Source organism: Dendrobium catenatum, unplaced genomic scaffold, assembly GCF_001605985.2.
Source record: "Dendrobium catenatum unplaced genomic scaffold, ASM160598v2 fragScaff_scaffold_873, whole genome shotgun sequence".
Classification (NCBI taxonomy): Eukaryota; Viridiplantae; Streptophyta; class Magnoliopsida; order Asparagales; family Orchidaceae; genus Dendrobium; species Dendrobium catenatum.
In genome coordinates, this window is record NW_021319335.1 from 43,400 (window position 1) to 56,423 (window position 13,024).

The following is a 13,024-nucleotide window of genomic DNA, read 5'->3' on the forward strand; positions in this document are numbered from 1 at the left end:
TTGATAGAAAAGTACCCCTCAAACTTAAGGGAAAATTCTATAAGATGGTAGTGAGGCCTGCAATGCTTTATGGTGCTGAATGTTGGTCATTAAAAGAGAATCATAATACTAAGTTAAGTGTGGCAGAGATGAGGATGCTCAGGTGGATGAGTGGCTTTACCCATAGAGATAGGATATGAAATGAGCATATACGTGAAAAGGTTGGAGTAGCTCCAGTAGAAGATAAGATTAGAGAGAGTCGCCTTAGATGGTTTGGTCACATAAAACGGCAGCCTTCCAATGACCCGGTTAGGAGAGTAGAGGTATTAGATTTGACTTATGTTAAGAAAGGTAGAGGCAGACCTAAAAAGACTTGGTTAGAAAATATTATGAATGACCTTTATTTATTAAATTTAAACAAGAATTTGACCTTTAATAGGACACAATGGAGAAAAATGATTCATGAAGCCGACCCCACATAGTGGGATAAAGGCTTGATGTTGTTGTTGTTGTAGTGATTGGAAACACTTCAAATTCAAAGATATTTTCACTTCAAGTAAAAAGTCCACTCAATTCAAAGATGAAAAAGAAAAATGAATAAATTAATAGTTTTGCTACAAAAAATGTTCCGTACAATGCTCTACATATTAGATTCAATTGCATTAGAAAATAGTCTCTCCTATTAATATCCGTGGAAAAAACAAGGTTAAGAAAACCATTTACAAAATAAGCAGTACGTCTATGTAAGGAATTAATGGCATGCTATAGTTCATTACCCTCCAGATAGACCAAAATATGCATTCAACTGAGAGACACTCCAACTAGTGCCATCTCCTTCTCCGGATTCCTTAATTGCCTGATGCACAAGAGCACAAGAAGCAATATGTGCACCCGCAGATTGTCCCATTAAGTAGATCCTACAGCATGGAATTTTTCATAGAAGTAAGAAAGTATTCATGTAGAATGCATTTAGTACAAGAGCAATGTTTTTTTTTTTTTTTTTTTGCATGCCTTTCATGGATTTTTCTAATAGTCTGCATAGCTTTCATAAAAATTCTAGAATCTAATAGTTTGTTACTTATTGTTGCTTATTTTAGGCTATGGTGCAAATGGAGCTATTATACATTACCGCCCAAATCCTGAGAGTTGTAGCATTGTTGGTGACAAAAATCTCTTCCTTTTAGATAGCAGCGGTCAATATGTTGATGGTACTACTGACATTACACGAACGGTGCATTTAGGTGATCCTACTGCTAGGCAGAAAAAATGCTTCACTAGAGTTTTAAACGTAATTTTTAATTTCTTTCACAATTTTCATTGAAAATGTAATATAAATCAATTTAATTTTTTCATTTGTCAAGTTTTGCATTATAGAAAATTAGCTTTGAAATTTAAACATATAAGACATAATTTCAATCCAATAGCATGAAAAAATGTTAAGAAGATTGAATGCATCCGTCAAATTTTAAATTATGAAATGCATGCTACTTATCAATTTACTGCACTGTTTTCATTTTTTATTTTCTCAAACTTAAATCCAGTGGAAAAGTTGGTATCAGCTATCAAGGACGAAAACTTAAGTCATGAACAAACAGCAAGTACCGCAACATCAAAATTATGAATTTTTTATTTTATCATACAAGAGAAAAACACCTAATTTAACTATATAAGTTCAACAGACACAAATGTAGCACGCACTAGGGAAGCAAGACCACATTTATACACAAACCTAGAAATATTAGTAGGAAGTTTAGGCAGTAGAAGGTTCTCAGAAATAATGTTATTAGTGGCAATCCATGCAATAATGATGCCATCACATTCTTCGTTCCATCTTTTTCTTGATGCATACTTTAGTTCCAAAAATGACAGTAAAACGGGTTCTATCAATGTGAATGCATGCCAACCCTAAAGACAATTCAGGAGTCAATCAACTGGTATAAAGATGCATGATCTGGTATACGTATAAGCTGGTACACTCGTGCATGTCTGTATATGCTATTAGCACATGATATGGCGTCAACCAAGAAAAAGTTTCAAAAAGAACATCTTGACAAATGAAAAGAAAAATAAGAGCCATCATTTTTAGAAATAAATGTTACTTGCCGGTCCGGATTGCCTCCATAGCTAGCAATATTATTGCAAACAAATGATATTCCTTCAGAAGCATCTTTTACCATATCACTAATGGTACCTTGAGGAAAATTTCTGCCAAAGGAAAACAACAAAAGTACACATAAACAAACAATTATTAGCCTATATCAGTGTAAAAATAAGTAGTTGGGAGCACAATAAATAAAAACCCAACTAAGTACCGGTAATCTATGCATGCAACAATTATTCCTCTTTCTGCCAGCCGCCTCCCCAGTAGAGAACCCCAAGCTTTATAACTGCAAAATGAATATTCTACAAGTCAAGACCTTTTAGTGCTCCATTTGAACCAAAAGAAACAAAATCTTTTCTTTTTTTTTTCTTTTTTTTTTTCTTTTCTTTTATATGAGCATGCACGCCAATGATTACAAACCCAATAATCCAGGCTCCTCCAGTCACAAATGCCACGACTGGCTTTGAGCCATTGCTGTCTGTAGGTAAATACAGATCCAACCTGCATACAGAAGATACATGCCTGGGTAAGCAAAAGAAAAAGGAGTAGGAAGACTGTACACAAGTAGCGATGAACAGAACATCTTATATTAATTTATAGAGTTCAGTACCGGTTTCTTGGCTGGTCACCATAAACTATGCTTCGACGGACCTGACTAGAGAAGAAATAGTAGTAACCAACTACCATGAACAAACATGTCAATCTCCACGGAAACACTATTTATCTAACAAAATGGTTCAAAACTTACGAAACAAAACAAAAGCATACATTCTCATCAATCAGAAAATTAGCAAACTACTACATAATCCAGAAGTATGTAAGGTGGTTAAAAGCCAAAAAAAAAGACATCTTAATCAGATCCCGACCATATCCTTGTGCACAAAGAACACTTGATTAATTAGCCAATAAATACTAACACTTAATTAAGTTAATTGAGAAATCCTTACCCTGTAGAAATCCAGGCATAAGAAGAACAGCATAAAAAACAAGGGCCAAAAACTTTGTGATCCAGCGATACCCTACACTGAATGAAATTAAAGAATCAGAAAAAATATCATGCTGTGTAAGGTACACTGCTAAAATTTTACATTAATTGAAGAATGCGTTTAAAAAGAAAATGTGATAAATTCATATTTTTAATCCATAGAAACCTACAATAGGTGCCACTGAAATGGGATAAAGGACATCTGATCTTAGTAGTACCCTCACTGAACATCCCAAATATGATTAGATCTAAGGCTAACAATCACACATGAAGGATATTTCTACAAATAAGCATTCATAAATACCCACTATGGCCAATTTTAGATTAATCGGAAAGTTGTTCTACCTATGATACACCGACACACTTCTTAAAGAGGAAATGCAGTGTCTGACACGGACACATGTTGGACAAGGCCGACACGGACACATGTTGGACAAGGCCGACACGTGTTCAATTATTTAACTTTAAATTTGCATGCATGTCCTATTGATAATAATTTTTTTAAATTACAAAATTTTTATATTTTATATTATTTTAATCAAATAAAAGATCTTTAGGGACATTTGAGAACCGCATATGCATTAATACAAGCCAGATTGCTCGTATGCCTTAGGGATTTCTCTCTACACTATCGCTCTCCATCGTCTTCTTCATTTGCGCAATCAAGAGAGCCGACCAAGCGTAGAGATCGCATGCTTGGAGCCCAGAACCTCCTCGTCTGCTCGTCTTCTTCGAGTCTACATCTTTTATGCGACGAGGTGAGCCCTTTAAAAAATTTAGCATTATTGTTTGATAATTAAATATTTTAGATTATGCTACACATCTAAATAAGTTGGAATAATGTAGTTTTCAGCATGGAGTTTTAATCTAAGCAAAAGTGTGTATGATTGCCTAATGCTAAGTCTTTTTATCTTCCATTTCATTAGTTTTTTTTAAAGCAAAATGAGCTCTAATGGTGGTGGGACTGGAAGTGGTGAAGGTTTAACAGAGCCTTCTGTAGAAGCCAATAAGCCCTTATGGGATCATGTTACAAAGTTAGGAAAAAATTTTATGGTGGAGAAGATGTGTCATTCAAATGCAATTAATATGGTGTCTCTTACAAATGATTATATCCTAGGGTGAAAGCACATCTACTTAAAATTTATGGCCATGGAATTAAACTGTCCTAAGATTACTATTTCACAATTGATAGAATTGAACAGACAAGTTGATAAAGCTAAATCAATGATCAAGAGGACACTTCCTAAACAGATACATTTTCCCTCTACTCATGAGTCATCCCACACTGTTTTATCTTCTGTTAGAGTTGCTCATATTGGTTCATTTAAAAGTAAAGAATATGAATCCAAGAAAAAAAATGAGTTGCAAGTAGTTCCTTAGAGAAAACTTTTAATATGCAAATGCGAGAGCAACTAGATGATGAAATTGAAATGATTTTTTTTTTCAACTAGACATCCTTTCAAATTGGCAAGGAATCCTTTTTATGAGAAAGCATTTACTTTTGCATGCATTAACAACCTTGCAGGTTATGTTCCACCTGGATACAATGCAATAAGATCAAAATTATTAGAGAGAGAGCGCAAATATTGAGACATTACTTGAACCTACGAAATGAGTGTGAAAAAAAAAGTGTCAGTTTAGTGTGTGATAGTTGGACATATCCTCAAAGAATATCACTCATCAAGTTCATGACTGTTATAGAGAATTATCCAATGTTCATCAAAGCTGTGAATTGTGAAGGGCAATAAAAAGATAAATATTTCATTTCTAATTTGATTAAAAAAGTGATAATGATGATTGGGCAATCAAATATTGTGCAGGTTATCACTGATAATGCACCAGTATGTAGAGTTGCAAGATTATTGATGGAACAAATATATACTCATATCTTCTAGACTCCATGTATTGTACACACTTTAAATCTTGCTCTAAAAAATATTTGTGCAGTCAAAAATACAAAGACTAATGAAATCATCTACACTAAATGGCATTGGATAAAAGTGGTTGCAAGTGACGCTATTCTAATAAGAAATTTCATTACAAACCACTCAATGAGACTATCCATCTTTAATGATTTCTCACATTTAAGAATGTTAGCTATCGTTGAAACTCATTTTGCCTATGTAATAATCATATTAAGAAGATTCAAATAAATAAATAAAACTCTTCAATTTATGGTGATTAGTTAGTGGGCTTGCTATCGAGAATATGACATTGGGAAGGCAAGATATATAAAAGAAAATATCTTAATGATTTGTGGTGGGATGATGTTGATTATATTTTGGCTTTTACTGATACAATTTATGATATGTTAAGAGAGGCAGAAAACGATAAATCATGCCTACATTTGATTTATGAGATGTAGGACTCCATGTTAGCTAAAGTGAAAGAAATTATATACAGACATAAAAGAAAGGCACAAGATAAAAACTCAAATTTTTGGAGATTGTCTATACTATTCTTGAGGATATGTGGAGCAAAAGTAATGCACCTCTTTATTTTTTGGCTCACTCATTAAATCCAAAGAAAATTTGAATATATCTTTTAAATTAATCTTTAATTTGTTGGCTAAAGAATTAATAATTTTACTTTATTTATGTTCTTTGAAAATATTCAAGTAAAGAATGGCTTCAAGAAGACCCTCAATGTGTCTCACCATAAAAAGATTTAAAAATTTCAAATAAGATAAAGATATGTTTGAAATAATATTTTCCAAATAAGGAGGAGAGAAGAAAGATTAATATAGAACTTGCAAAATTTTTTGAATATTTAGAGGATTTTGGTGATCAAGAATCTTTGGTTCATTCATGGAGGATAGATCCAAAGATGTGATGGTTGATTCATAGAGCTTCAACAGTGCTACTTCAATCAATAGTAATAAAACTTCATGGTCAAGTTTCATCCTCCTCTTATTGTGAGAGAAATTAGAGCACATACTCATTCATTCAATCGATGAATAGGAACAAAATTACTCCACAATGGGATGAATATTTAGCTTATATGCATACAAATTTTCATCTTCAATCAAGAAAGACTTATTTTATATAGTAGGTGATAACAAGATGTGGGATGTTGCTGGAGATGAATTTGAGTCTCTTGATTATATGGGAATATTGGAGACTACAAATCTTTTTTTTTAATGAACAAGAGTTAGAAACAAATGATATTCAATGATGATGATATTGAAGGCAAAAGACAAACCTTTGAAGCTAATCCTATTATTCCATTTACTAAGTACTTGAAGCTTGAATGCTTAATGTTATAGTAAATGGTTATTTGCTTATGTTTGTGTGATAGTATTAGACATTTTGTACTAAATATTTTATATTACAAGCTAAACAAGTTATCATGATATTCATTTATTACTGTTTGTCATTTCTAATATGATGTTACATTAATTTATATACATTATATAAAAAAAATTGTAATGACATGTTAATGTCGTACCCATGCCCTATAATTTAAAAAAAAGACATGTTCGTGTCGTTTTATGTCCGTGTGTTACAGAACTAACTAGACCGACCCAGGAGGGGCCAGTCCAATTCTACAGGAGGCGGGCTAAACCGCCTCCTTAATTGGTTCGGCCAGCAGGTGGGCCCCCCTTGAGGCAGCAAACAGGAGAAAGAGAAAGGGGCAACTAATGCATAAGGAGAGTTTTTGAAATTGGTTTATTTTAGGATGTTTTTTATTAGGAAGATTTTCATTTAAGGATGAGGTGAGGCTAGAGTTAGGGCATGCAAAATTTTGGATTTCCCCTGGAGTCTCTTTGGCGTCTTGGGCTCTAGGCTTCTTGTCTAGAGATTGCGAGAGAACGATACTCCTCTTGAATTGAGGATCAATTGTATATTTTCTTCATTCTTATTTCGCTTTGCTTGCTATAAGATTATCTATCGTTTGATTATTCTTCCACCATTTTTTTTGGTTTTTCTCGTTGTTTTACCGATTATTGTTAGGTTTTCTTGCGAACTCAAGTATTTCCCATTAGGGTTACTTGTGAACTCAAGTATTTTCTATCAAATTGGTATCATAGCAAGTTTTGGGACCAGTGGAGGGCTGTGTTCGACAAATTCCACCAGCTGTTTTTGGTCTGGAAAATAGAGTTATTGTCTTTGGAGACCCAAATTCATATTTTGTGAATTTACAAACTCTGGATAGTGATGGAGGCCAAGAAGCTGGATGTTTTGGAAGAAAAACTTGAAGGGGAGATGAATCAAAGTAAGACAATTGTGGAGGAATGGATTAACTCCATGGAAGGACAAGTAGCCGATCTCCAAGACATGATGAAAAAATATTGAAAAACCACAACCAAATGGCAGCTTCCGTGGCAAAAGGTGTGGAAGGTAAAAGAATGAATTCTGAAATCCATAGGGAGAAAGATGATGTGGAAATTATGGAAGGAGAAAGAAGCAGACCCCATCTGGAGCCTATCCAGAGGGAAGAAACAGGTGGATATGGGAAACGCCATGAGGGATACTATGGCCGCCGAGGTGATTATTTCAAAGAAAGAAGGGGGGAATTCGAAGGGCTATGGTAGGGCAAGGAAAGACCGGAAGACTTGGGGAGGGTCTAGCACTTGGCAGAGGGGAAGCTATGGAAGAATAAGGGGAAATGGTGGTGAATAGAAGGTTAGGAAGCTGATGATGCCCATATTTGAAGGAGACGATGTGTATGGATGGATTTATAAGGTGGAGACATAGTTCACAGTCAATGGGCTAACAAAGGAGGAGAAGCAGACAGAAGCAGGCTTGTACTTGAAAGGGAAGGCTCTGTCATGGTATCAGTGGAGAGACAATAAGAGACCTATCAGGAAATGGAGGGAATTTAAGGATTGCATAATATAACGTTTCCAAACTGATCGGGGAGGAGATTTCTATAAGCAGTTCTTTGCTCTGACACAGGAGGGATAAGTAGCAGACTACGGAGAGCGATTGACCATCTGGCAGTTAGGGTGGAGCTATTATCAGATACTTTATTGGAAGGGAACTTCATGAAGGGTTGAAAGCAAAGATCCGAGCAACAGTGAAGGTTCTGATGCCTCTTGACTTAGGGGAGGTCATGAAGTTGGCACAATTAGTTGATAATTAGAGAAATCTAGAAAGGAGAGCCAGGAGTTACAGCGCCGGGAGCACTTACAGGATGATGAGCACCCATCTATCACCTAAAGGTCCAACAACAGGAGGAAGTAGGGAGGCCACCAAAGAGAAGATAGTAGGCGGAGGGAGTGGGGGAATTTTCAAGTGGCTGGCAGAGAAGGAGATGCAGGAGAAGAGGATGCTTTAGGTGCGATGAGAAGTATACGCCAGGGCATCGGTGCAAGGACCGATCTCGTCAGGTTCTCACTGCCTGTGATGACGAGGAAAATGAGAAGGGAGGTGAGGAGGGGTCAGAGGAGGAGATGGAGGAGAAGCTGCATTTGGATCTGGTCGAGGTTTCCCTGAACTCAGTGGTAGGATTCACTACGAATTATACCATGAAGGTGAAGGGGGAGATAGAGGACAAGGAGGTGGTGGTGCTGATTGATAGTGGGGCTACCCATAATTTCATTTTCAATTAAGTCGTCGACTAATTGAGAGTAAAATTGGTGGATACCAGTTGTTATGGGGTGATGATAGGTACGGGTAAGGTGGACAAAAGCCAGGGGATCTGTAGAGGAGTGTTACTGACGATTTAGGGGATTCAAGTGAGGGAAGATTTTCTTCCACTGAAGTTAGGAAGTATAGATGTCATCCTAGGGATAAAGTGATTGCAGACCTTGGGAAACACCAAGGTTAATTGGGCAGTACTCATGATGGAGTTGATGGTGGATGGGAGAAAAAGTAGTAATCAAGGGAGATGCAACACTATCCAAATCCATAGTTTCACTTAAAACTATGGTGAGGAAGATACAGTTTGTGGGTATAGGATATTTGATGGAGCTACACAGTTTGGAGGGAGCTAGATTGGAAGAGGGAGGGGACATAATTCCAGGAGGTGTTTCATCCACCTCAAGGTTTGCCACCACCAAGAGAGCAGGCACATGCCATCGTCCTGAGGGAAGGAGTGTCACCCATCAGCGTCAGCGATATCCATAATCTCAGAAGGATGATATTGAAAAGCTTATTGGTGAAATGCTGGAGGCGGGAATCATCAGACCAAGTGTGAGTCATTTCTCTAATCCAGTTCTTCTGGTCAAGAAGAAGGATGGGAACTGGCGGTTTTTCGTGGACTACAGAGCTTTGAACATGGGAACAGTGCCGGATAAGTTCCTTATTCCAATGATTGATGAGCTCTTGGATGAACTGTATAGAGCAGTAATACTTTCCAAGCTAGATTTGAAGTTTAAATACCATCAGATCAGAATGAGGGAAGCAGACATCTCCAAGACAGCTTTTAGGCACACGAAGGGCACTATGAGTTTCTGGTCATGCCGTTTGGGCTTACCAACGCCCCTGCTACTTTCCAGTCAATGATGAACATGGTGTTCAGGCAGTACCTCTGAGAGTTTGTGTTGGTATTTTTTATGATATTCAAGTATACAGCAGATCAGACTAGAAGGTGGTTTGAGAGTTATGTAGGAACATCAGCTGAGGGCCAACCTGAAGAAGTGCTGTTTTTCCCAGACCAGTATGGAATATTTGGGGCATATCGTTTTTTAAGAAGGGGTGAAAGCCGACCAGTCAAAAATTGAGCTATGTTGAGGTGGCCCTTACCTTCTGAATAAAAAGAGGGGAGGGAATAAAAGAAGCTGACACTACAGGAAAGGAAACAGATACCGGCGGACTAAATCTGCCGGTAACAACAGAAATACGCCGAAAATTATTGGTTTCCAGCGGATTTCCAGCAAAAAATCCTTCGCCGGTGATTCACGCGTTGGAAATTTTTACCGGCGTACTATTTTCGCCAGAAAATATTTCCGGCCAAATATTTTTATGTACCGACGTTTTATTGTTTTCGTCTTCCGTCGATCTTTCAGCCGAAAATACTGGCGGCGATTCCGTCATAGATAAAACGATGGTTTCTATTGACCTGTTTTTCCCCAAACCAAGGTCAAAGAGTTGACCTGGTCAAATTTGACCAGGCTAGACCACAGGACCCTTCCCAATGGGTTCAGGGAGTCAAGCCAAGTCTGTTGAGCCCAGTCCCAGGTCCTGGGTCAACCTGGTTGACCAGGTCAACCTGGGTTGACCCATTAAGCCCTGATTAGCCTAAAATTAATTCAAGTCAATTCCAAACTTTGCTTTGACTCAAACCTTCGATCCCTTAGGTCAAATTGACCATATTGACTGGGTTGACCATTGAGTGTGAACAGTAATCCGTGGGAGGACTACAAGGATTGCATTAATTCCTCCCATTGATTTAGGAATAATTATATTCATATTATTATAAGAGTTATTTGTTTCCTTATTGATATACCTTGTATAGATCTATAAATAGAGAGTAGATTGCTTAATAAAATTCAAGCTTTTCCCTCTCAAATTCTCGTTTTAACAGTATGCCTTCTCGTTTGTATTATACATCTTGTTGTTTGTTGTCTCGAATCTCTTATTATACAATGACGATAGTTGCTTGCTTTTCCCGTGTGGTAAAAATGGTATGTTTTGTTTTATAATGCAAAGAACTCTACATACGTTCAATTTGCTTGATGCATATTGCTATATGGCTTTATACCTGATCTTGCCCATCAATTATAATCAACAGATTGAACTTCCTCACTGGACTGATATTGTTAAGACTGGAAGGTTCAAAGAACTTGCTCCATATAGATGTAAGACTTATTTATTGTTTTATTCTTTAATGATTCATATGCTTTATAGTGAATTGAAGTATTTTTTTATTTAGGGCTAACCCTTTTTTGAATATTGTTCAAACTTTATGGTATTGTATTATATCCTTATTAGAACTTTGTTTGAACACTTGTACTAAGATTGTTATTTTATAAGCCCAACAAACCTTGCCAAGTCCTAATTTAAAGGGTCTTAATTTCAACAATTTCTTGCATAATTAATTAAGTTACCATCATAAAATACCACATGAAGCTCCATTTAGAGAGAATGCAATCGTTGAAACCAAATAAAATAGCCAAAAATAAGTTAGTAAACCAAGTTTCTAGCAAACCAAGTTCACCAAAGTTAGTCAACCAAGTCTACCCAAGAAACTTAGCAAAGTTTCTCAGTCGGTCAAGCTTGTCACCAACAAGCTCTGTTGTGAGCCATTGGGCAAAGTTAGGTTGACCCACTCAAGGTGAGATTAATCAACCACAGAATTCATGTCACACCAAAGCTATGATATCACTTAAAACCGGCGTACTATTTTCGCCAGAAAATATTTCCGGCCGAATATTTTTATGTACCGACGTTTTATTGTTTTCGTCTTCCGTCGATCTTTCAGCCGGAAATACTGGCGGCGATTCCGTCATAGATAAAACGATGGTTTCTATTGACCTGTTTTTCCCCAAACCAAGGTCAAAGAGTTGACCTGGTCAAATTTGACCAGGCTAGACCCCAGGACCCTTCCCAATGGGTTCAGGGAGTCAAGCCAAGTCTGTTGAGCCCAGTCCCAGGTCCTGGGTCAACCTGGTTGACCAGGTCAACCTGGGTTGACCCATTAAGCCCTGATTAGCCTAAAATTAATTCAAGTCAATTCCAAACTTTGCTTTGACTCAAACCTTCGATCCCTTAGGTCAAATTGACCATATTGACTGGGTTGACCATTGACTCGGTAAACCCAAGTCTTACATGGTCAAATTTGACCTATTTAAGTCAAAATAAATCCATTTAATACATTAAACTCCTTCCTTTTGCTCCCTAATTCAAACCACGGCTTTTTCAAGCAAAATCCCCTCAAAATAACCTCTTGATTCAATCTTGGCCATGGATGAGAGGCTTAGGTCCTTTAAATAAGAAAAATTAAGGCATTTTATGGACTTTTTTGGCTTGCTCTCTCTCTCTCTAGACCTCCTTAGGTTCTGAGACTTCGTGTGAGCACCCCTACCACCTCCCTTGACTTCTTTCAATCAAATCCCGACGTCTAAAGCTCGCCGGCGGCGAGATCTCCGGCAAACCGAGCCTAGGAACATTCCAAAGCTTCTCTAGCTCGATCCAGATGTTGAGAGGCCGAGGGATCTTCTACAACATTATTCGTGGACAGTCTACAAGCTCAGAGAACCTAAGATATATTGAATCCACCGTGTGGATTGAGGTATATCTCAAACCCTATATAGAACACATAGATCTAAATAACTTGTCGTACACCGCGTATTAAGTCGTGTTCTTGGTCCCCCATAATTTATATTCACAAGTAGAGTGTACATTTAAAATTTCGTAAAATTTTATTCACCCAATCGAGAGAACGAGAGTTTTTATTGTTTAAGGGTTTCGGGATGCACAGTCGTCCGCTGGGGAGCGATCCGCACCATTGATCTCGTGATCAAAAATCGGGATCAAGTCTTTTCGCGGACCTGTTTGACCGTGGATCATGATCCCGCGCGTGTGCTGTCGGTCCAACGAAATCGGAACTGTTGAATCCATACCGCGCAGAATCAACAGCCACAATCAAGTGCTGACGCGGACAAGTGATTGCATGGTTTTGCGTGTAATCACATACCATGATTGCGTCGTGGCGCAATCATTGGAAATGATTGCAAACCGCGTCCGCGGTTTGAAGAGCGAGTCGAACGCTGCCACGTGGCGGGCTGACCCCTGCAGCCGCCAATTTTTGTTTAAAAATTAATTTTAAATCTCTTTTTAAACCAGATTTCTTCAAATAATCATAATAAATTTATTTTTTATCCTAAAATTACGTATAATATATTGTTTTGTTCGTAATTTAATTTCCTTCAATTTAAAATTAATTTCATTTAAAAGTAATATTTATTTATTTAATTATTTTAAAAACAGTAAAACTACTATTTTAATAATATTATTATTCTATTTTAATTATTATTATTATTATTATTTTATTGTCACCATTATTATTATTTT

General features: G+C 37.0%; 1 protein-coding gene across 2 annotated transcripts in view; it reads right to left on the reverse strand.

Annotated features, from left to right (window-relative positions):
- Positions 1-13,024, reverse strand: part of LOC110115872 (probable isoprenylcysteine alpha-carbonyl methylesterase ICMEL1) — a gene marked incomplete at its 3' end in the record, with an annotated part of 53,731 nt that overhangs the window by 31,282 nt on the left and 9,425 nt on the right. The window contains 6 exon segments of one of the 2 annotated variants that reach the window (XM_020849271.2): positions 756-896; positions 2,083-2,184; positions 2,292-2,366; positions 2,501-2,581; positions 2,691-2,760; positions 3,028-3,104. In XM_020849271.2, the coding sequence (XP_020704930.1) occupies positions 756-896; positions 2,083-2,184; positions 2,292-2,366; positions 2,501-2,581; positions 2,691-2,760; positions 3,028-3,104 (546 nt within the window). 2 annotated transcript variants of the gene reach the window in all.